Source organism: Mustela nivalis (assembly GCF_964662115.1).
Source record: "Mustela nivalis genome assembly, contig: HAP1_SCAFFOLD_979, whole genome shotgun sequence".
Classification (NCBI taxonomy): Eukaryota; Metazoa; Chordata; class Mammalia; order Carnivora; family Mustelidae; genus Mustela; species Mustela nivalis.
This window is the reverse complement of record NW_028135685.1, coordinates 1-22,846: the sequence shown is the minus strand read 5'-3', so window position 1 is coordinate 22,846 and position 22,846 is coordinate 1. Positions and strand designations below refer to the sequence as shown.

The 22,846-nt window shown below is 66.5% G+C and overlaps 2 protein-coding genes across 2 annotated transcripts; both read right to left on the bottom strand.

Annotated features, from left to right (window-relative positions):
• Window positions 1-4,881: 4,881 nt before the first annotated feature.
• Window positions 4,882-22,838, bottom strand: BTBD2 (BTB domain containing 2; the record flags this gene model as incomplete). Its single annotated transcript, XM_082750354.1, has 9 exons — window positions 4,882-5,935; window positions 6,130-6,276; window positions 6,423-6,510; window positions 6,642-6,834; window positions 8,366-8,563; window positions 8,652-8,757; window positions 10,225-10,381; window positions 12,537-12,656; window positions 22,462-22,838. Coding segments are annotated over 9 exons (1,548 nt in total), but the record flags the coding sequence as incomplete, so codon positions are not given.
• On the bottom strand, window positions 13,013-20,158 carry LOC309857629 (uncharacterized protein; the record flags this gene model as incomplete). The annotated part of the gene is made up of 6 exons (XM_082750357.1): window positions 13,013-13,098; window positions 13,196-16,842; window positions 18,204-18,324; window positions 18,502-18,578; window positions 19,580-19,720; window positions 20,006-20,158. 5 exons carry the CDS (start codon window positions 20,156-20,158, stop codon window positions 15,910-15,912), a joined length of 1,425 nt encoding a protein of 474 aa, XP_082606483.1. The 3' UTR covers window positions 13,013-13,098; window positions 13,196-15,909.
• Window positions 22,839-22,846: the final 8 nt, after the last annotated feature.

The following is a 22,846-nucleotide window of genomic DNA, read 5'->3' as shown; positions in this document are numbered from 1 at the left end:
TTCACACCGACATGTCAGAAACCCCGGCAAAGCGGCTGCTTGCAGAAGTGGCGGGGCTGGGGCAGTCGCACGGGGTCCCCACACACCTGACAAAGTGGGGGCCCAGGACAGCCTCTCGTGGTGCCTTGAATGCGGCACAGAGGGACAAGGTCTCGGTGGCTGCTGGGCTGCCCGTGTTCACCCAGCGCTCACCAGGTTGACCCCGCCGTGGCCTGGGACGTTGTTGGGGACGGAATCTTTGGATGTGGTGAGGGTCGGTGAGCTCATGTTGGGGGGGGTCTCCCCCTGCTGGGCTAATGCCCTTGTGAAGGGTCTTGGAGTGATGTGGCCGAAAGCAAAGGGAGTGAATCTTAGCGAAACCAGGACGTGACCCTGTCCACTGCAGACCAGGGAGCTCGGCCAGGGGACTCCCAGCCTCCCCGGACAGGTAACTTCGACGCCGGTGAAGACAGCGAGACACTCCCGACCGCATTCGAAGACTTCTGCGAAAAGTCATCTTGGATCAGAAATTCAAAAACTAAAGACGGAAATGGACAGAACTAGGAGCGGAAACAGCTTGAATTCAGAAGGAAATGGAGGGGGAAGAAGACTTCAGGAACGAGGAAGAGTCCACGGGGCCGGGCTTCCGCGGAAGGGCCTGGAAGCGGGACAGGGAGTGCGCGGGGCGCCGGGAGGAAGACCGGGCCGCCAGGGAGCGCCGCGTCGGCAGAGCCTTTGAAGAAGCACGTCGGAGCGACCTGGAGAGCCTCTGCTGGAGAGACCTCACCAACCCCACACTGAACGGGCGCCCGGGGGACGCAGAGAACAGCCACCGACCAGGCATCTCCTGGCCCGGTGACGATTTGAGCGGCGCCGCTGGTCTGGGTGACCTGCCGCCGGCGCCCTGGGCTGTCGGGTCAGAGCCTGTGGCCCCGGGGATGGAGCCGGCGGGTCGCGCAGGCGCTGCTGGCTGCACAGGGGGGCCCGGTCCCGCCCACCCTCCTCCGGTGCGGTGTCTGCTGTGTGTTTCTGAGCAGAGTCACTGGGTCCTGGTCCCTGGTATATTTCCGTTACGTAATTGTGAGTACACGCTTATGTGTGTGCGTTCCGTGCGCGCGCGTGTGTGCTGCCTCCGCTGCTCGGCCTCTCCTTCCCGCCGGGGGAGCTGCGTTTAAAGGTGCTGGGAGTGTGGGTTTCTGCAACAAAGTCTCCACATGTGTCCGCCGGAGAACATGCTGCCTGCCTTAGCATGGCTGTTGGGAATGCGATTGCAGGTGGGCAGGTGGGTTCAGGTTTTTGTGGGGGCATTTTGGTTTTTTTGCCTCCAGCATTTCACAGATGTCGTTCGGCTGGTGCTGATGTGAGTCACCGTTGCTCCTTCCAACTCCTGCACCTCTTTGGCCGCCTGCAGCAGCGCGTGTGAGCCGCATGGCAGTGGCACGTGGTTGTCTCGAGGGCTTGCCGGCTCGGCTCCTGGATCTGGGGGTCTGTGTCCTGCATCAGCTCTGGCCGGTGTCCTTGTTAGCGAGCGTGCTTTCCCAGGGCCTCACCCCCAGGTGTCCGGTTCTCATCTTCCCTGACCCCAGAGGGCCCTGATACTCGGCGGGGTTCTGTTTTACGGTTTTCTCCTCCTCCTCCTCTGTTTTTCTTTTGTGCTTCCAGTTTGGGTAATTTGACATGTCTTTGGATTTACTAGTCCTGACTTATTTGTTGTGCTTTGTGTGTTCTTAAGCTATCCAATTTATTAATTGTTCTGTTTTACGATTTTATTTATATGACAGAGTACAGCAGGCGCAGCGGCAGGCAGAGGGAGAAGCAGGCTCCCCGCTGAGCAGAGCGCCCGACATGGGGCTCCATCCCAGGACCCTGGGATCATGAATGACCCAAGCCGAAGGCAGACGCCTAACCGACAGAGCCACCCAGGCGCCCCCAATATATTCTTTTTTTTTTTTTTAAAGATTTTATTTATTTATTTGACGGAGATCACAAGTAGGCAGGCAGGCAGGCAGGAGTGGGTGGGTGAGGGGGCAGGCTCCCCGCCGAGCAGACAGCCGGATTCGGGACTCGATCCCAGGCCCCTGAGATCATGACTTCAGCCAAAGGCAGAAGCTTTAACCCACTGAGCCCCCAGGCCCCCCTGACCTCTCGTTTCAACATTCGGGGCCCCTGTAGGTCCGCTTCTGCAGGCTGTGGTGGTTTTTCCCTCTTGATTATAGATTTCATTTTTCTCCTCCACGTTTCAGAATTGTTTTGCGTCGCAGACACTGTGCTCGAGCACCGCAGAGCCGGGGGCGCTCCTTCCCAGACTGCCGGCCTGGATGGGGCCTTGGCCGGGCTCATCAGGCTGCGTTTCCACTTGGGCTTTGGCTCGCCTCCAGTTCACAGGTCTTGAACTTTGTTCATGTCTTGAGCTTGTTTTTATTGCCAGCCCCGAGTTCTTGCAGACTGTGATTTCCAGGCAGGGAGAGACCGCAGATTTCCACCCCACCCACCCTGCACCAGACGCCCAGCACTAAGCACAGTCCCGTGGGAGAAAACCCACCATTTTCCAAGCTCCTCCAGGTTCTGGTTGGTTCTGCTGGCGCACAGATGCCAGCCCCAGCTGGCTTCTCTCGGGCAGAGTGTGCCCTGCCCATGGCGTGCCCAGCTCGGCACATGCTTCTGGGGGGTCAGTTGCTGGCCTCTGCCTGCCGGGCAGTGTCTCTTCCTGAAACCCAGCCCCTCTAGGTTTCTCGCATCCGTGTGCCTTTGATAGGTTTTCTTCCAACTTTAACTTCAGGCTGTCCGCTGTGACCCGATGGCATGCAGACAAGAGGACGTTGATGCGCAGCGCCCCCCACCCCCCACCCCGGGCCAGGGTGACTAACACACCCCTCAGCTCCCAGAGTTGACGGTGTGTGCATGGTGAGGACACGGGGCCCCTTGTAGTAGCTCTGCCGGCCTGCGCGGTCGTCACTGGGCTGCACGGTGCGCCCCGAGAACGTGCAGATCTTCTCAGACACACGCCGACCGGCCTCTGCCCCGTTCGCCCAGCCTGATCCCACGGGAGCGGCTGTAGTTCAGACGTCACACGGAGGGCCGCGCACAGCCTCTGCGTGAGTGAGGCCACGCGTTGCTGCAAATGGCAGAACTTTCCCTTTGAAAGGAGACGGGGCTGATACCGTCGTGCGCTGCACACGCGTTCTTCCGTCTTGCACTCAGGACGCTTCGTTTCCGTGGCGCCCGTGAGGCCGCACGGGATGCGGGCGTGCACACGGTCCGTACCCGAACCAGAACACCCCTCGTGCTGTGTCCTCACGATCTGTGGGGTGCGAAGTGCTGTCTCCTTCTCAGTCTGGACATCGCTCTTGGATTTTTGTGTTTAAAAAAAAAAAAAGAAAAGTTTTTGGGTTTTGCTAGGATTCCAGCAAGAAACCAGCTAATGGTTTTGTTGGTATTTCACGTTTTCTGCTTCAATTTTGGTCTCAGCATATTGTTTCCCACTTTGGGGATCAAGTTTGCTGTTCACTTTCTAGTTTCTTAAGATGAAAACTTAGACCTTTGGTTTTTCTACCTGTGCATACAATATAAATTTCCCCAAGTCCACTTTGACGGGATCTTACGATTTTGCTCTAGTGTGATCAGAGTATCATTCAGTTCAGAGTATTTCATTTCCATATGGCTTTTTAGCCTGTGTTTATGGAAACAAGCTTTGATCCCCCTGGATTGGTTTCCAGTCTGACTGCCCTGCCGTGGGAGGGCGGCCTCCCTCGGTGCCGGCCGGTGCCGCGTTGGTGTTAGAGCCTCCCGTCGGGCCCGACTGCGTCTCTGTCTCCGCATTTATTCCGCGCGCGCAGCCTCTCCTCCTCCCTGCTGCACGGACCCCGTCGCTGGGCTTCGCTTCCAGGGCCACTTGCTGCCCTCAGGGCTTTGACGTCTTTCTGGCAAGGTCGGGGTCTGTGTACTGAAACTGACTACCTTTTATCTTCAGTTTTTCTGTTTCTTTCTAATTTAAGTGAGACTCTTGGAATCAGGAACTAGTTTAGTTTCGGTTTCCTACTCAGCCTGACCGTCTTCCTCCGTGGAGGTCTGTGTGTGTCTAACATAATTGACAGAGTTTGGGTCCCGTTTTGCTGTTTGAGTTCATTTGTCTTTCAATTTTGAAGGGCGCATTTTCTAGTTTGGTAGCTCCTTTGTGTGCATTTTTTAAGATTTATTCATGTTACAGAGTGAGAGCGCCTGCTGACGCGTTAGGGGCGGGCCAAGGCAGGGAGACGATGTCTGGCAGGCGCCGCACTGAGCACAGAGCCCGCCGCAGGACTCGATCGCAGAACCCCAAGATCATGACCTGAGCCAAAACCAAGAGTCAGACGCTTAAACGGCGGAGCCGAGGTGCCCCTCTCCTGCTCTATTTTCCTTTGGTTTCTAGCACTTTTGAGTATGTGTGGTTTTTAAATCTCAGAGTTTCTGAGATCTTTAAATGCAGGGATCGATGCATGTATTCATTCTGGAAAATTCTTCGCTCTCGGGCCCTTCTCTTTCTGCCTGTTCTTGGGGATCATCTGACCCATGGGGCAGAGCCAAGCAAGGGACCCAGGTCAGGTTGCCTGCACTGCATGGCACAGCCTAGGGACCTACTGTGTGCCGCCCCGCTCCAGGGTCCAGAGGGCAGAGACGACAAGGCGTGGTCAGGGTGCTCCGGCAGAGCCCCTTTGGGGTCCCCCAATGGGCAGACCAGAAGTTCGTGCAGAAGACAGAGGGAATGGGGAGGGCGGGGACATCTGTGTCAGGAGACCGTGATTCCAGACACGGGCAGAACCTTCCCCGAGCCACCCAGTCTTCAGGTGGGGACGCGGCTGCAGAGAAGGGCCAGCTGGGCTCCCAGGCCGCCTCCGGCAGGAAGACGCCCACGCGTCAGGGCCATTACGTTTCTTTCCTTTATTTAAAAAAATCCTGTGGGGGTACGGTGTGAGGAGGGCACACCTTCCATGGCTTTGGGGAAGACAGTTTCCAGAAGGAATCACGGGGTGGGAACACGTGGTGGGGGTGCAGCAGGGTTTGGGGGCGGGGCCCCGCCCCCCCGCACCTCTGCGCAGGGTGTTTGCTCAGAGGTGGCTGCAGGAGGAGCAGGGCTGCGTTATGTACAGGGCGGGGGGCAGCCGGGGACCTGGCCGCCGCGGCGGACCCACTGCAGACCCACGGCATCACCCGGCAGACAGGGCCTGTGGTCTGCGCCCGTGGCTGCAGGGGCGGGACGGCTGCGCTGGGCCTGGCAGAGCGCCAGCCCGCAGGACCTCAAGGGGGGACCAAGGCCAGTGCGCTGGGGCCCGGGGTCGGGGTGGCCTGAGCATCCCGTGACCAGACCGGAACACGAGACCCCAAGCCGATGCACTAGGGGCGCCCCTGCTGAACGCCTCCCACGCGAGGCATGGGAACCCAGAATGCATTGCCGTGTGCGGGGTGGGGGGGGCGGAACAAACACGAGACGGGGTCCTGGCCGAAGCCCGGGGGACGGACGTCGGTCAGGCAGCCCCGAGCTGCAGGGACAGCGTGCAGGGCTCCCACGCCCCAGGACCCGGCAGCCCCTCCGCTCGGGGCGGGTCCAGGCCAGCCCTGCCTCCCGACACCCGCAGGAGGGCCTGCCGGCTCCTGCCCAGCTCCTCGGAGCAGGCGGCCAGGCTCCCCTCAGGGAGTGACCCTCTCGCGACGCCCAGAAACGTGGCAGGGAGCGCGCCCACAGCATGGGGGCCGCGGGGGCACGGCCTGGGACGGGGGGCGGCCTGCTGGCCTCAGGTGACTTCGGGGGCCCGGGGGCCTAGGTGTAGAAGATGACCTCGGGGATCTGGCCATCCTCCACGGACGTCCCGTTGTTGTTCCCGGCCGCGTAGCAGAAGGTGAAGCACGTCTTGGCCCCCGTGGTGGGGGACTCGTGGGTCACCTTGCGCAGGCCCTTGGTGCCGTAGTGGGAGTCGGGGCCCTGGGGGTGGATGGGGTTCCGGCAGTCAGGCACCCCGGGGCCCCAGCAAGGCCCCTCCCAAGGGAGTGGGTCCTACTGGAGGCCTCGGGGCGGCAGCCCCCTGCCCGGGGCCATGACCACAATGACCCTAGAGCCCCACAACGGGGGTTGGGGGTCGGGACCCTGGCTGGGTCTGGGGTCTGGGAGGGGCACACCTTGAGCGTGGCGCAGGCCGTGTAGTTGACGTTGGGCAGCACCTCCACCGGCTCCTTGAACATGACTCGGAAGGTGCTGGCGGAGCCGTCACAGCTGAAGCCCGTGTCGTTCTGGCCCAGGACAGTGTTGCTGTCCGTGTGGATGATCTGGGGGGGCGGGGGGAGCAGGCGCTGCTCACCAACCCCTCCCCCCCCGCCCCGCGCCTCCCCCAAGACCCCACGGAGGCCCAGAGTCGGCCTGTGCCCCCACGAGTTGGCTGATTGCGGGGGGGTGGGGGGTACGGGGTGGGCACCTGGATGTTCACTTGGTAATCCGTGGGCCCGTGGATGGAGCCGTAGAGCCCAAAGCCAACCACGAAGATGCGCTTGTTGACCGAGAACCTGGGCAGTGAACAGAGCAGGTGTCAAGCTGCGGCCGTGTCCCCCGCCGGCCCCGCCCCCGGCCCGCCGGCCCCGCCCCCGGCCCGCCGGCCCCGCCCCCGCCCCCGCCGGCCCCGCCCCCGCCGGCCCACCTGATGCGGTCGCTCGTCCCGCTGTAGCCCCAGCGGCTCTCCACCTGCTGGAAGCGGTTGATGCTGCACTCCTTCCCGCGGAGGCAGCAGCGCGGCCGGTCGATGAAGTCCACGCGCGGCTTGGGGTTGACGGTGAAGTGCAGGAAGAGGCTGACCACCTCGCGATCCACGAGGATGCCGGACTGCGCGGGCCCTGCAGGCACAGGGGGCGGAGGTCGGGCCGCGGCGGGGGCCCTCAGAGGTGAGGACACCGGGGGTCCGGGCAGCCCTGGCATCTGCGGGGGCCTCCGATCCGCTGGCTCCCGGGGCCACAAGCCCCTCCCGCCCCCGGGTCGCCGGGCAACCAGCCGCCCTGGGGGGCAGCCCTGGTTCAGGGAGCCGCAGCCGCCCTGCTCAGGCTAAAGAGGTGCCGCTGTCTGCCCCAGCCGGCGGGGGTGGGGGCGGGGAGCCGGCCCAGTCCCATCCATGGCCTCGGGCCTCGGGGCTGGTCTCCTTGGTCTGGTGGTGACAGGCCTGCGCGCAGCCCTGGGACCCGTGGGGACAGCTCTGGGGGAGCAAGGAAGATACAACATGGACAGAGTTGACACGGTTCTTTTTAATCTCTGCGTAGGAAATGCAGGAGGAAAAGAACACCAGGCCGCGGCCGCGATGGGCTTGGCCGTCGAGTCTCCGGGCACGGTGTTTCCCCACTTGTCTCTGGTCTCCTGTTTTCCGGTGGGACACAGAAGCAGGGGCCGTCTTTCTCTAAAACGCGCTGAGCGACAAAGGGCCACAAGGCTGGACCCGACCCAGGGCGCAGACACAGATCATTCCCAGGGACCACAGGCATCAGGCAGAGCAGGGCGGCCTGGGGGGGCCTCACGAGAGGTAGGGATACGGGAAGCAGCGAGACCCCACACCCAGGGGAGTGGGCGGCACTAGCTGGGGTTGTCACCTAGGGGTTCCAGCGGCCCGGTGGGCAGGGGGACCTCCAGGAGAGCAGTTTTGGGGGGGTGAGCCCAGCTGCAGCAGGAGGAGCCCCCACAAGGCTCCCGCAGGTATGGGGACGGGACAAGGCCTGGCCCGCTGACCACCCCCACCCGACAACAGCCTGGCGCCATCCAGAGCGCCCAGGCCCCCCTGGTCACCGCGGACTGCCGGTGCCTGGCACACGAGAGGCACTCACTACGCCTTTGATGATGGGCAATCGGGCTCGGACGTCACAGCCAGCCCTGAACCCCACATTCAAGACCACTACTCCGCAGGAGACGGCGGTCCTGGCTCGCGCGTGCGTGACACGCGCGCTAACAGTTCACCGCAGCTGCTCCACCTGGCAAGCCAAGCACGGTGCGGGGCACACGGGGACCCGGGGCTGTGATCGGCACTAGCTGCGCGGCCGGGACCGGAAGCCTCACCCGGGACCCGCCAGCCCCGGAGGGGAGGCCGGCAGCTCCGTGTCCCACATGTCCACACGGTGGGGCAGCCTCCTCCCGCCCAGTGCGGGCTTGTCCAGGACGGACACACGGGACGCGGGGGGAGGGAGCCCAGATGCCCGGCGGGTGCCGTCCAGGGGCCGTTGGTCTTTACACATTGGCATGCGGGCCACACTGTCCCCGTGAACCCGGCCAGGGTGTCCTCAGTGGAGAAGCACCCCCCACCCCGGCTCCCACAGCTGGCTCAGGGTCACACCTGGGGACCCGGGGGGTCGTGCTCCTGCCGGGCAGCCCCCGCCCCCGCCCCGTCACCTGCGGCGAACTCCTCAATGGTCATGAGCGGGAAGCGGATGAGCGCCAGGGCCTTGCCCAGCACCTCGCGCTTGTTCTCGGGCGTCACGGGCAGCTGCTGCCGCTGGCACTCGGCCTCGGACCAGCGGACCACGGCGCTGAAGAGGCGCACCTCCCGGATGCCCAGGGTGTCCCGCTCCAGCACGGCCACCAGCGTGTCTGTGGGGGGAAGGCACCAGCTCGGCGGGGGGTCGCCGCGCCGCCCTCCCCGGACCTGCGGCCCCAGGCCCCGGCGACCAGGCCTCACCCAGGTCGATGTCGGTGAAGCCCTCGGCGGTGATGGCGTCCGCCGTGTGCTTGTCAATGTTCTCCAGACACAGGCTGGCCAGCTGAGGCTCGTCGAAGAGTCGCGCCTGGCGAGAGGGCGGGCGTCAGCACACGGCCGACCCGGGAACCCCGGACGCCCCTCGGGCCCAGACGCAGGCCTGAATTCCACGTCTCGGGGCCACGGGGGCCGCAGAGACTCGGGCTCTACGATGCCTGTGCCTCCAAGGCAGACATGGGGCTCGCGGGCGGGCCAGGCCCCAGGGAAGGCCGAAGGCCCGGGAGAGGGCCACACACGGCCAGCGGACCGGGAAGCCTTGCCCTTCGACCAGCCAAGACTGCTCCGTCAGGAACCTGCTCGCAGGGTGCGGGAACCGGAGCCAAAAACGTCCCGGCTCCTGCCCAGCACCAGCCCTGCCCCCGGTACGTGGTACGTGCTCTCCCTGCTGGGGCCTGGTCGGCACAACCCACAGCGCTACGGCTCTCCGTGCCACCCGACAGGCCTGGCTCTGGCCCTGCCACAGCCCACACGAGGCTGAGCCCAGGCCAGCCAGGGAGGGGGCGGCCCTGTCCCCTACCCGCCTGGGTCCAGGGCCTTCCCTGCCTCCAGTCCCTGTGGCCACGCCAGCCACACCCCCACGCCGGGGACCACAGACCCTGAAAGGGACCTGCTCCAAGAAGCTCTCATGATGGTAACAGCCCCTCTCCCCACACCTGAGCCCTGAAAACGGGCATCAAAAGGCAGCTGGGAAATCTCTGGCCAAACACGTGCAGGCACCTTGTCTGAAAGGTCCAGGCCAGGATGAGCCTAGGAAAGCTCTCCTTCAGCCGCAATATTTAAGGAACACTCAGGTCCGCCCCCAGCCACGCCCTCCCCGCACCCTCCCACGCCTGCGTTCGCGCCCAGCCCTCCCGCGTCCCGCGCACCCTCCGCGCACCCCCGCCCCCGCGCCCCTCCCTCCTCACCTACTCCCCCGACCGCGCCTTCGCCGCCCCCAGCCCCATGCGCCTTAGTGTCGCCTGGTCCCAGCGTCCCCGCCCACCCAGGTCCTGGCACCGTCCCAGCGGCCCCCCGCCCCCCCAGCAGCCCACCCGCGCCCAGTCTCAGGGTCCCGGCCCCGCCCCCGCGCACCAGCGTTCTCACCGCCTCCCTCTGCATCCGCGCCCTAACGCGCCCGCACGGTGTCCTCGCCTAACCCCTGCGCCCCCGCGTCCGTACTTCCCGCCGCCCTCCGCGCCGCGCCCTACCGCACACCCGCGGCCTCACCTGGTTCCCCGCCCCGGCCTTCGCGGGACGGCACCCGCACGCCGGCCTTCTGATCCGGCCTCGCGCCCCCAGCCCCCCTGCACCCGCGCCCTCCCCCGGCCTCCCTCTCCCCTGCACACCCGCGGCCTCTCCCGAGCACCCGCTTCCCGCGGCCCCGGGAGCCTTCCTCGGCGCCGGGTCCCATCACCCTCACCTGCCCCGGCCCATCCCGCCCTCGCGCGCCGCGCCCTCACCTGCCCCGCGCCGCGCCCCGCACGCCGGAGCCCCCCGGACCCCGCGCCGCGCGCACCTGCGTCAGCAGCATGAACGCGTTGTCCGCCCGCAGGTTCTTCTTGAGGAACTCCACGCAGTGGGCCTCGAGCGCGGGCACCGCGTACTTCTTGGCCGTGTACAGCGTGGTCATGACCGTCTCGGGTCCGATCTGAACCTCATCCGAGTACAGAAACCTAAGGCAGGACACCAGGACCGTCAGACGGGCGGGCAGCAGCGCTCCAGCCCCAGGAGCCTTCCGGAACGAGCGGCTGTCGTCACCCCGTGACCTGCACACACGACCTGCCCAAGACCCTTACCCGCCTGGACCAGCCAGGGGCTACGTACCCACAGTCCGGCCCCTCCGGCCCCGGGGCCGGCCCCATGCCGGAGCGCCAGCACGGAAGCCCCCTGACTCTGCCCGAGGTCCCCGCGGTGGGGTCTGCCCTGGGGCGGCCAGAGCTTTGGGTTCTGGGCCTTGCGGCCACTTCTGCACTCTGAACGTGGACGTGCGGCCTGCGGTGCAGGCCCAGGCATGGAGAGGTCGGAACTGGCCGAAGCCCGCCGGATGCACAGGGACGCAGCCCCAAGAGCCAGATCTGGGGGGCTGCGCCCGAGTGCGGCCCCCCTCCCTGTCCCCCAAGAATGTGCCAGAAGCCGAAGAGCCCCATGCACGAGCAGCTGTGGTCCCATAGGGTCAGCCCCGGACCGAGGAGGGCAGGCGCCCAGCGGCCCCCAGGCCAGCAGCGGGGGGTTGAGGACACCTGGACCCGCCGGCCAGCAGTGGCCCCAGGTGGCCGCGCGGCCCCTCCCACCCCAGCGCCATTTTGAGGTGTACGTTTCAGCAGCGGGAAGCTCACTCACCCTGTCCTGCAACCACCCCCCTGGGTCCAGAACCTTCCACCCCCCCACGCGGACTCTGTCCCCGTGAAGCACGGACTCCCCACCCCCTGCCCTGGCCCCAGCCCCGGCCCCAGCCCCCACCCTGCCCTGTCTGTGTGGACACGACTCCTCTGGGGCCCTCCTGGGTGGGGTCCTGCAGGACGGGTCCTTGTGGGTCTGGCCGCTTTCGCTGACCCGTGTCCTCGGGGTCCCTCCGCGTTAACATTCTAGCGTGTGGACAGACACGTGGTGTTTCCCCTGCACCCACGGGTGGACACTCGCGCTGTGAACACGGGTGCGCAGGTCACGTCCGAGTCCCTGCTCTCGGTTTCCGCACAGACATCCCGCAGCTCAACTGCTGGGTCACATGGTGGCTCCAAGTGGAAACCTCCTGAGGAACCTCTGGCGCGTCTCCTGGGGACACAGCCAGGTCTCACATTCCCACTGGGCCTGCACGGGGGTCCCAACCCCCACTCCCCATTACTTCTTGTCAGCTCTCGCGTTTTTCTGTGTTTTTCATAATAGTTACCCAGGTACGGGGTGAGAGCTCACCATGGTTTTGTCACCTGTATTTGTAAATAAAGTTTTATTGGCACACGGCACCCCCCCAGCTGCTTCTACACTCCCAGCGGCGGTGGGGGGGGTGGGTGCAGACGGAGAGACCGAGCCCGCCGGCCGGGCTGAGCGATCGGAGAAGTTACACGATGACGAATCCATGAGATCGCTCCCCACAGTGCCGCTTGCCAGTGGGGAAGTCGCCGGGACCCGCGAAGGACCAACCGTGTCCGAGTCAGGGATTAAGGGGCATCCAGGGACCGAGCGTCCGTGAGCGGTGGGCAGCGGGAGGGAGCAAGGGTGGCCCCAAGGGGCAGAGGGGCTGCGGGCTGGAGCTGGGCCAGCACTCGCGGGGCTCGGACACAGCAGATGGGGCCGCGTGCTCTGTCCTTCACACTTGCTGGAACTTCCAGTCTTTCCTCTTCCTTCCCCGCCCCGGATTTCCCGTGAGACTCTGCTCTCTTCACACTCGCAGAGAGAAGACGAACTGCATTTAAAAAGGCGCCCTAGGGGCTCCTGGGGGGCTCAGCAGGTTAAGCCTCTGCCTTCCGCGAAGGTCATGATCCCGCACCCAGCACTCAGGGCTCCAAGGTGGACGCAGTGGAGAGGGAGCTCCAGGCTCACAGAGCCAACTGGAGGCGGGTGGAAGGTTCTCCGTTATCTTGCTTTTCCACAAACCCTGCTGACGGCCGGGCGTGAGAACGGGGACGTGGATGCAGCCCTGGGGACGGCCCCGGAGCCCATGACGCGCAGGGAAGGGACCAGACGCAGGAGGCCCCGCGGTGTGTGAGGCCACGCGTGTGACACGCCCAGACCAGGCCCCTCCACGCACGGAAGGGGGGCTCTGGGGCGCGGTCGTCGGGGTCTCGGCGCCGCCCCGCCCGCGCCCCGCCGGGAAGGGTCCGGGAGTCTTACTTGAGCAGCGCCAGGAAGGCGGCGGGCTCCACGTCGGGCAGCTCGATCTCGGTGGACGTGGTGGCCATGCCGCCGTTGAACATGGCGTCGAAGACGGCGCTGCCCACGGCCAGCACGAACCTGGCGGCACAGGAGAGCCCAGTTACGCTTCACGCCGCTCTGCCTCTGCCCGTCCCCCGAGTCTGGGCTGTCGGGGGCCCGGCTGTCCCCACAGGAGCTGCTGCGGGAGCAGACGCTTCCCGAACGGAGAGGCGGAGGAGGGAGGCTATGCAGCCCGTGCCCTGAGGCTCTGTCCCCCTGTGCGCCCGTCCCCCGCCCCCACTCGGGCCGTCAGTGTCTCCGTGTCCACCCCCCACACGCCCCCGCTCGGGCTGTCAGGGTCCCTCCGTCACCCCCCACACGCCCCCGCTCGGGCTGTGGGCACTAGGGTCCCGGCCGTCTTGCAGGGAGGCACGTACAGGTTTGGTGCACGGACCGCCTGACTGTGGGGCTGGACGCACGCCGGCTGGGGTGGGAGCGAGGGTCCAGGAAGGCTGGCAGGGGCAGGGGAGTGGAGCTGAGGCTGCAGGGGAGGGCGCGCGACGCAGGGGCGGCGTTAGGAGGCGGGAGCTGTGAGGCCGAAGGGCTCATCCAGTGTGACGGGACCACGGGGGACCCACCTGCCTGCGACTTCTCAGCATAAAGACCGGAAGACCCACTGGCTGAGGACAAGCAGCGCGGCACCCCCGCCGTCCTCCAAGCTGTGACCCCCAGCCGGAGCCGTCCACGGGGCCGCCGCTCTGTGCTGTCCACTCCCAGCATCCAGGGCTCACCCCGCCACCCATCAGCCACAGAGCGCCTGCCCTGGGCCCACAAGGCCCCCAAGGCCCCCGCGCCACACCCAGTCCTGGGGCCCCCATCGGGACGCATGCGGGGCTCAGAGTGGCCCCCACACCCCCCTTCCAGCCTCTGCCCACAGACCCCCCCGAGTCCCAGGCCGGGCAGCCCCCGACTCTTCACGGGGAGAAGGACCTCCTTCCCCGGCTCCTACCGTCCCCTCCACCCCGGGCCACACCTCCCAGGCCCTCATAGGGGCCACCACACGGCACGGGGCTTGAGCCCATCCAGAGCCCGGACCCGAGACAGAGGACCGGATGCGAAACCGAGTCTACGGGGGAGAACAGCTCGCTCAAAAGTCACGTCCCCCAGAAAGCTGGAACAGGACCTCACTTGGAAATCGTCTTGGTGGATGTGACTGGTTCGCATGAGGTCACAGGGGGGCAGGGCTGCCCTCGTCCCACACCTAGTCCTTGTAAGGGGGACTTTGGGACACAGACTCTGGGAGAAGCCCCGTGGTGAGAGGCAGACATGGGAGGGGCACGGCCACGAGCCTGGGGACACCCGGACACCCCCGGAGCTAGGAGAGGCAGGAGGGACCTCCTCCTCACACCGTGACCTCGGATGTCTGGCTCCCAGGACGGGGACAGGAAACACGTCTGTGGTCCCGCAGCCTGCAGGCTTGGCTTCCGCAGCTGCTGGCCTCGGACACGTCCCCGACGGCGGCGGCCCCGGCCCTCGCTGCGCTCCCGCGCCCTGTGACCGAGCGCCTTCCTGCTCCCACGCCCCAGCTGTACACAAGCACCTCAGTCCCGGCCGGGAGACGGTCGGGCGCCGCAGCGAGAGGCCCGGACGGCACCTCGTGTGTCCACGCTGCGTGCCGGACACCTGTGGCCCCGGACCTCACGCGCCCTTGCCAGCAGGCACGGCCACAAGACGCGCCCTAGAGAGGTCACCGGGTCTGAGGGGGGTCGGCCCGTCTCCCGTCCCCGGGCTCAGACGCCTTCGCGCCTCCAGCCCCTCGTCACCGCGCCGGCCTTCCTTCTCCAAGCGCCAGTCTGCCCCCCCGGGGGACGCCACCGCGGCCCACAGAGACGGGGTGGGGGTGAGCCACGCGGACCGCAGCGAGATGAGACGCCGACGCGGGACGTGCGGGTCACAGGGTCGCTGTGGAGACGGTCCGGTGGGCCCTCTGCGGGCTGGACACAAGCTACCACGGGACCCAGCAGCTTCACGCCTGCCGCACACGTGTCCACACACGCTGCACACCTGTGTTCACAGAGCGTGGGTCACAGCGGCCGGAAGGGGAAGCGCCCCAGTGTCCTCAGTGTGTGAAGGACACACGCAGCGCGGCCCATCCCCACACGGGAACACGGTGCAGCCTCAGGAAGGGAGGGACCCTGACCCCTGCCTGACCCGAGGACACTGGGCTCAGCGAGAGGAGCCAGACCCAGAAGGACCCGTCCCGCAGGTCCCCACTCCCAGGAGGGCCCCGGAGGAGTCCCGTCCGCACAGACAGGAGAGGGTGGGAGCCGGGGCTGGGGCAGGGCTGGGGAGTCCGTGCTTCGTGGGGACGGAGTCTCCTCCGTGTGGGGAGATGGAAAGTTCTGGAGCCGGAGGGTGGGGGTGTGAGCTTCCCGCCGCGGAGCTGTGCACAGACGGTCAGGTGGTGACCTCGTGTTGTGCACGTTCTACCCCAATTGAAAAGCTTTAAAGAAGACGGAACACGGACAAGACCCCCGGATGGCGTGAGGAACCCCGTTTCGGGAAAGGGGGTGCAGGCCAAGAGAGCCGCGCACAAAGGCAAGGCGCCGCTTAAGGAGCGGGGCCTCCGGAGGGGCCGCACCCCTGCGCGTCCTGTCTCACTCCTGAGCAGAGCCGCGGGTCCTGGGGTTGTGCCACGAAGCGGGCTTGTCATGGAAGGGGTGTGCCAGGTTCTCCTCCGAGGATAAAGGGGCAACAGGTGCGGTGGAGGGACGGATTCTGGGGTGCTGACCTGGGGCACTGGGTCACCCTGTGCTTTGGGCAGGTGGACGCACACACAGGTCGGGGGCGCAGCTCGTCCACTGGGAAGGGTTCCACGCTCGGACACCCGGCAGCGAGGGGACGCCCAGCGCCCGAGCTCGGTGTCGACAAACGGGACCAGCTCCTCGGAGACGTGGTGGATTCCAGGGCCGGAGCAGGGAAAGTACGAGACACACTCCGAGTGTCTCGTGGGGACAGGAAGCAGAGAAAGGCTCCGAGCGGGACAAGGACGTGGGACAGGGTCATGGAGCGGGGGTTGTGGGACGGCCCAATCTGGGGCGCCGTGAGCCTCAACAGAGTACGTGTGCGGGACACAGCACGTATCCACGTCCACAAAGACAGATCAAGCACAGAACCGAGTAAGCGGCCAGGAGGAAGGGACGGCTCTCCCTTTAGAAGTCCAGCTCACGACCACGGAAAACCACCGCCCGGCATCTGGTGGGCTTCCTCGTCCCCCAACGCGACAGCCAGTGGGCAGCACGGAGAAGACACGGGGTGTGTGCAGAGCCTCAGTGTCCCCCGGGGAGAGCCCCTAGAGTGGACAGTGCTCCCGGCCAGCACCCTGGGACGCAGCGGGAGGGGCTGCGGGTGAGGCAGGCACAGGCCACAGGCAGAGCCGCAGGAGGCCCGCACGATGGGCGTCCCGATGAGCCTCTCGCCGGAGACCACGAGCGCTGACGGAGAGACAACCGGACGGACCTTCAGGCTGCTCTAGGAGGCTGGCGGAGCGGCGCGCAGACTGCGCTACGGCTGGCCTGACCGAAGCGTATCTGGGGGCCTCCACGCGCACACGCCACGGTCGCGCGTCGGGCACACGGCGGGGCTGGCAGCAGCCAGGGCGCGCTCTCCAAACACGAGTCCGATGACCACAGCCACAGCCACGCCGAGAAAGGGCCACGCGCTGGGAACAGAGCAGCGCCAGAAGCGACGCACGGGCGGAGGAGGGCCGCCGCAGCCGCCGAGCAGGGCCCCCGGCCGGCCTGGGGGAGACCACCACCGGCCACGGGGACGACCGGCGCCGCCGGGACCAAGGGCCGCGCGTCCGTGAGGCCAAGCCCGGGACTCGGCGAGGGAGCGCCCATCCCCGGCGCCCAGCGAGCGCGGAGCCGACCCAACCCAAGGCGAGAAGCAGGTGCACACGGGGACGGCGGACCTCGTGAGCCCGCCGCCCCCGGAGGAGACGCAAGCCGCGGGACTCAGCGGCCAGGCGGGCAGTCGCTGCGGACCCTCGAGAAGATGAAGTTCGGAACGGTTTTACACCAACAAACGAGCGCAGACGGAGAAGGAGCTGCGGACCCGCACAAGCAGAGGGGAGCCCCTGCGAACCCCTCCCTGAAGGGAAGCCACGGCGACCCCCGGCGCCCCCGCAGACCGGAGGGAGCCACGGAGCCACCAGGCCGAGATCACGGGGGCAGACGGGGCGGCGCCGGGAAGCAGGCCGGCGCTTTCCTTCTCTACGAAAGATCTGATTTATTCAAGAGAGCGCGCACACGCAGGGGCGGCAGAGGGAGCCCCACAAGCAGACTTCGCCCAGCAGGGAGCCTGTCGCGGATCGATCCACGACCCGGGGATCCCCGAGTGGAGCAGCGGAGAGCCGGGGAGCCCCAGGCGGGCGCTTTCTCCAACTGTCAAACGTCAGGGCTCCCCCCGAGTCCCAGCTGTCCGCTCCCAGGTCCACCCCGGAGTTAAGAACCTGGGTCTCCACCCGCAGCCTCGCGCCCGGCCGCGCAGAAGCCAGGGCAGCTGGACGCGGCCCCGGCATGGACGCGGCGCCGTCTGCCCCCGCACGGAATTCAGTAGCTGCGGAGTTACCCCGGCCACACCCGGACTGAGCCGGGGCTCCGCCGGGTTAAGCCTCGGGCTGATTTCGGCTCAGGTCCAGGGTCATGCGATCGAGCCCCGCCCCGGGCGGCACAGGAGCGGAGGAGCCTGCTGGAGGCTCTCCCTCTGCCGTCCATAAATAAACAAATAAAATTAAACCTGAGAACAGGTAACAGAGCTGTCGCTGGGCCTCCAACAGGGGCCCACGCCCGGGCGGGTGTCCCTCGGCCAGCGCTGCCGGGGCTGCCAACGTCCTCTCTCCTCCCGATCCTCAGAGCACGGCTCATGGCGGACAAAGCGTCCGCTCGGGCGTCGCACGGCCTGTGGCCCCCACTAGGCTACCAGCAGGGGCGGTTTGGAGGGTGGACAGTGGCGCGTGGATTTCTGGCCGGGGGCAGGCAAGCCCCCGCCCCGCCATGACTCAAGGGTTCAGTGTACTGAACACAACAGCGTAGAGAAATCCCCCAAAACCTTTTTTTTTTTAAATCTGAAGATTTCGCTGGGGCACCTACGGGCTTGGTGGGTGAAGCCTCTGCCTCCGGCTCAGGCCATGACCCCGGGTCCTGGCATCCAGCCCCGCGTCGGGCTCCCTGCTCAGCGGCGAGTCTGCCTCTCCTGCCCCTGCTCCTGCTCATTCTCTCTCTCAAACAAACAAATTAAATCTTTTTAAGAAATTAAAGATTCAATCCCTCCATTGCGACAACTGAATTTCAAAGGCTCGGCGGCCACGGGCAGCTGGCGTGGGACAGTGGGACTCTGGGCGCCCGTCACCACCGGAAAACCTATCGGCGGTGCCAGACCACAGAATCCGCCCGACGATTAGCAGGAACAAGGCCTCGGACAGACATCGCTCAAATCAGACAGAAATAAACATGATTCCCAGCAAGAACCAGCTGGAAAAATATAACGAAGATTATTCATGACAGAGAAAAAAAAAAAGTGAACAAAAATCGGCAATAAATGTGCAAAAGTCGTTGTGGAAAACCACGCAGCCGTCCCGCGAACCCGGACAACGGCCTGAGCCAGCGGAGAGGGCTCCCGGGCCCAGACGCGCCCAGCCTGACCGTCGCGCTCCCCAGCCTGGTGCGGCCGGTGCACCCGGCCTCGCCGCGAACTCCTTCGGCAGCTGAAAACCCAAGGGACCAGGAGTCGGCCCGGGACGGCAGACCGGCCCACCGCTCGTTTCTGCAAATGAAGTTTTCTCGGAACACGGCCGCACCCCTTCACGGATGGCGCTGCCCGCACCGCCCTGTCCCGCCGGGCAGAAGCAAGCACCTGAGACGGAGGCCGTGTGGCCGTTCACCGCAGTTTGCCGGCGCCAGGGCCGGAGTGTCGGTGGCCCAGGGGTGCATCCCGCCGGCGCCTCGCGTCCCTGACTGTCTGCCGGGGGTGGAGGGGGGGGACAGGGCGGGGCCGGGATCAGCGACAGAAGGGTCAGCGTCAGGGGGAGACCAGCCCAGAGTCTCAACAAAGGACAAGGGCCTCGGCAGTGCCCCAAACAAACGGTACGGCCAGTCATCGCCAAGATCTGGGAGCAGAACAGTCGATGCCCCGGGACCCCACACACCGCTCCCCGTGGGCACCCCCTGCAGGGCTCCGTTCTCCACGACGGGAGGAATTGGGGCATCGGAGCCACCGACTGCGGGAGTAGGAGACACCCAGGGCTTCCGCAGCGACGAGACCTCTGACTCGGGCAGGTCAGCGGCCCTGCAGTGACTGAGCACCTACTGAATGCATCTACTGTATGTACACGTGAGGGGAAGGGGACAGGGTGAAGGCCAAGCAGAGCCCCCAGACGAGGGCCCAGGGCCCTGCTGTCCCCCACCCCCGGCCAACCCATGCCCACCGGAGCCTGGGGCAGGGGGTGGGCCAGCCCGAGGGGCCTTCCTCGTGGTTGGCACAAGCCCCTCCCCCAGTCTGCCTTCTGCCGTGGGCCTCAGCAGGGGCACGAACCTGCCCTCTGTGGCAGGACACCACCAGCGACCCACATGGCGTCTGGCCACCCCCTTAGGCATCCCTAGCGTGCGGCAAGATCTCCACCTTTCCTTGCTTCTCGTGACCTTGACAGTCTCCAGGACGCCTGGCCAGGCGTCCCACCGCGTGAGCCTGATCTGGGTCTGTTGGGGTCTGTCCTGGGGTCAGCCTGGAGACCCCGGTCTCCCACGCGCTGGGTGGCTCTCGACAACAGAATCCCACCGTCCCCCAGTCCTGAAGGCCAGAAGTCCCGGTGCAGGGGCGGCAGGGCCCTTGGAAGGCTGCAGGGGAGGGTCCTGCCTGCGTCCTCCAGCAGCAGGGGGCCCCAGGGCTCCAGTGCCTGCCTCTGTGGTGGTCGGGGGCTTCTCCTGTCTCCCAGGACACCTGTCACTGGGTTTGGAGCCCACCAGACAGTCCAGGGTGACCTCTGACACCCTGAACTTCACCACATCTGCAAAGACCCTTTTTCCAAATATGGTCCCATTGACAGGTACCAGGCACTGGGGTGTGGACAAGCCTTTTCGGGGGCCACCATTCAACCCACAACGCTGGGGAAGAACACAGAGGCGAGGTGCCCTTCTGGCCTGACCCACCCGGAGTCCCTGACGGACGCTCACCATCACACTCAAGTTGACCTTGCCCCTGGCTCAGGGGGGTGTGCCAGGTTTCCCCACAATGAGGCTACCATCACCTCCTAGGATCTGGGCCCAGGTGGGGAGCCCCGGCACACGCCAGTGGGGCCCCGGGGTACCGAGCCTCTGCCCCTCCCTACAGGGTCCCTGGCCTGCTGACCTCACGCCCTGGATTACGTCCCCACCTCTATTTACGCTCACCCTGGACCCCTGCGATAAGCACTTGGTGGGGTCACCAAGTCTGTCCTCCTGGAAGTCCCGGGGTGGAGGCATCTGAGCTGTCAGACCCAGTTCACAGGTAGGGAAACCGAGGCCCAGAACGCCCCGGGCCACTCGCCGGGCAGTGATCCACATGATCACTGCGGGCAAATTTCACCCCCGCGTCCAAAATCACAACCCAAAGGCTGAAAAGAAAGAAAAAGAACTAGAACCTTCTATCAGTAGCGGCCAAAGAGTGGGGCGTCAGTGCCACGGCACAGGGACGAGAAAAGTGCCGTCAGCCGGACCCGGACCCTGGCTGGCAATCAAACCCACAGGCTCCGGGAGTCTCGGGCCCAGGCTCCCTGGGGACTCGGGACTCGTGTGGCCGCCCGTGCACGAAGCCACGGTCCAGCGGGAGGCCGGTCTGAAGGGGAGTGCCTGCCGCCCCGCCTGTGCCCAGACCCCTCTCGGGGTGGCTCCTCACAGCCACTCCTCAGCACCACGCCGCTCCGCACCCCACACCTCTCCCAGGCTACCCCACCCCTCCCACGGCTCTGTCCCCGCACGCTGCAGACCCCAGACCCACAGGGCCTCCAGCCGCCTCCCCCCACCGCCAGGTGTCTCGGCCCTGGACGCATCCCTGCCACACCTGTCCTTCCGCAGGATGCTGGAGCCAGGGTCCAGGGACCCGCCACTGCAGCCCACCCCCTCCTCCCCTACCAAGCCGCCACCCCAAGCCCTCCAGGGAGAGGACCTGCACCTGCTGTTTCGAGGGTCCCCACCAAGCGCGTGCAGGCTGCATCCACAGCCAGGCCCCCCCTTCAAAGCAGCCGCTGTCCCTCTGCCCAAAGCGCCCCCTTGCACCTGCTGCAGGCCCAGCCCCTTTGGTCCCCAGGCCTCCCCTCCCCCTCGTCCCGCTGGGCACTGGCACCACCCGCGCAGGGCTAGGATCCCTGCTGTCCTCGCCCGTCCTCTCCCGGGCCACAACTCCCTCCTGCTCCCAGAAGAGCTCACCAGAAACCACACAAGGCTGACCTTCCCACCAGAGCCCATCCGTGGAGCTCCAGCCGCGCCACACCCTTCCCGGACTCCTCTGGGGGTCCCACGCCCACCTTCCCCATCCTTTCTTCATCACCAACAGCCACGCACCCTGGAGTATATGTCCTAAGGTTAAGGGCACGCGGGGCGGCCGGTCACTCCCCTGCAGCAGAAACCCTGAGGCCCCCCCACCTCGTGGGGTTTCCAGCTGCATCCACGGGGCCCCATCCCCAAAGGGCGTGGGTCAGGCGGGCAGGAGCTCATGAGGCCCCACCTTGCTCATTCTGTGCGCTCCCCAAAGCTGGGTGGGTTGGGGGGAACAGCTTTAAAGGCCAGACCGGGCTGAGTGGATCAGATGGACATGCAGGAGGCCTGGGGCGGGAGGGGGGGTTCTGGGAAGGACCCGCACACGCATCAGTCCCCTACTCCAGGCAGGGGAGAGGCCCATGTAGCTGCACGCACACGGCGGAGGAGGTCCCGGGGACCCAACCAAAGGCCTGGAACCTTCTGCAGACAGAAATCTAAATCCAGCTGCACATAAATAACCAAGAAAAAGCCAGAAAGAAACATCTCAAAGACCCAGGTTAAATAAAGGCCACATGTCAGGAAGGCTGGAGGACCGCTCGCTGTGGAACATTCCAGGCCAGTGGCAAGACACCCCCCGCCCCCCTCCCCCGACGGAGGCCTCCCAGCCGCCCCCCCCCATCCCTGCCCCAGCCCCCTGGAGTGCAAAGGGCAGAAAGACCAGGACTGAACAGGGCTCTGACATCAGCCCCCCCACCCCCGCCCCGGGCCGGCTGGGGGTCTGGGGGCTGCACCCAGGAGACTGGCAGGGAGGCCGACCCTGGCCAACAATGGTCCCTTTTACAGAGACCAGGCCTGGAGACCGGGGCAGACATGGGCTGCGGTGTCACAGACCTGGGATCACTGAGGGGGTTATGCGGTTTAGGAATCTGGCTCCTGGGCTCCAGAGGTGGGGGGTCTGGTGGGGGGGTCTGGTGGGGGCCTGAAGGTCCCCAGCCGGGGAGGATGGGGGACTTGGTGCAGCAGGCCACTGGGGCAGGACGGTGGGTCTGGAGGGCAGGAGTCCGCTGGGGGGCTGGGGGTGGGGTCCCAGGGCCAGGGTAGGGCCAGTATCAGAGGGCGGACGGGTGGAGGGCGAGGGCGGGCCTGGCAGGGTCACAGGCCTGGGGCAAGGTGGGTCCCAGGCGCGCTGGGGCTCAGGGGACACGGCGGTGGCGGGTCCCTGCAGCGGTTGGGTCCCCGCGATGGGATGGTTGGGGGGGGGGGGTCCCAGGGTCGGGGGAGGGCGGGGCCCGGGGAGCGGCGCGGCGGGGCCGGGGCCGCGGGGCTGCGGGGGCAGGGCCGGGGTGCGGGCGGGGCCCGGGGGCGGCGGCGGGGCCCGGGGCGCGGCCCACCTGTGCGCCGGGATGCGCTGCGCGCCGAGCCCCTTGCCCACCAGGAAGTGCACGTCGCAGAGCACCTCGTTGTTGAAGAGGAAGGCGAAGCGCTCCTTCAGCGTGGGCTTGGTGGCCTGCCAGTTGTACGCGGGCTCGCGCAGCAGCGCCGCCGCCCCCGGCTCCTCGGCCGCCCGCTCCCCGCCCGCCGCGGCCTGCGCGCCCGGCCCCGGCCCCGGCCCCGGCCCCGGCCCCGGCCCCGGCCCGGGCGCGGGGGGCGGCCCCGGGGCGGCGGGGGCCGGGACGGCGGCGGCGGCGGCGGCGGCGGCCGCGTTGCCGGGGGCGGGGGCGGCGTTGGCGCTGGGCCCGGGGCCGCCCCCCGCGCCCGGGCCGACCCCCGGCGGGC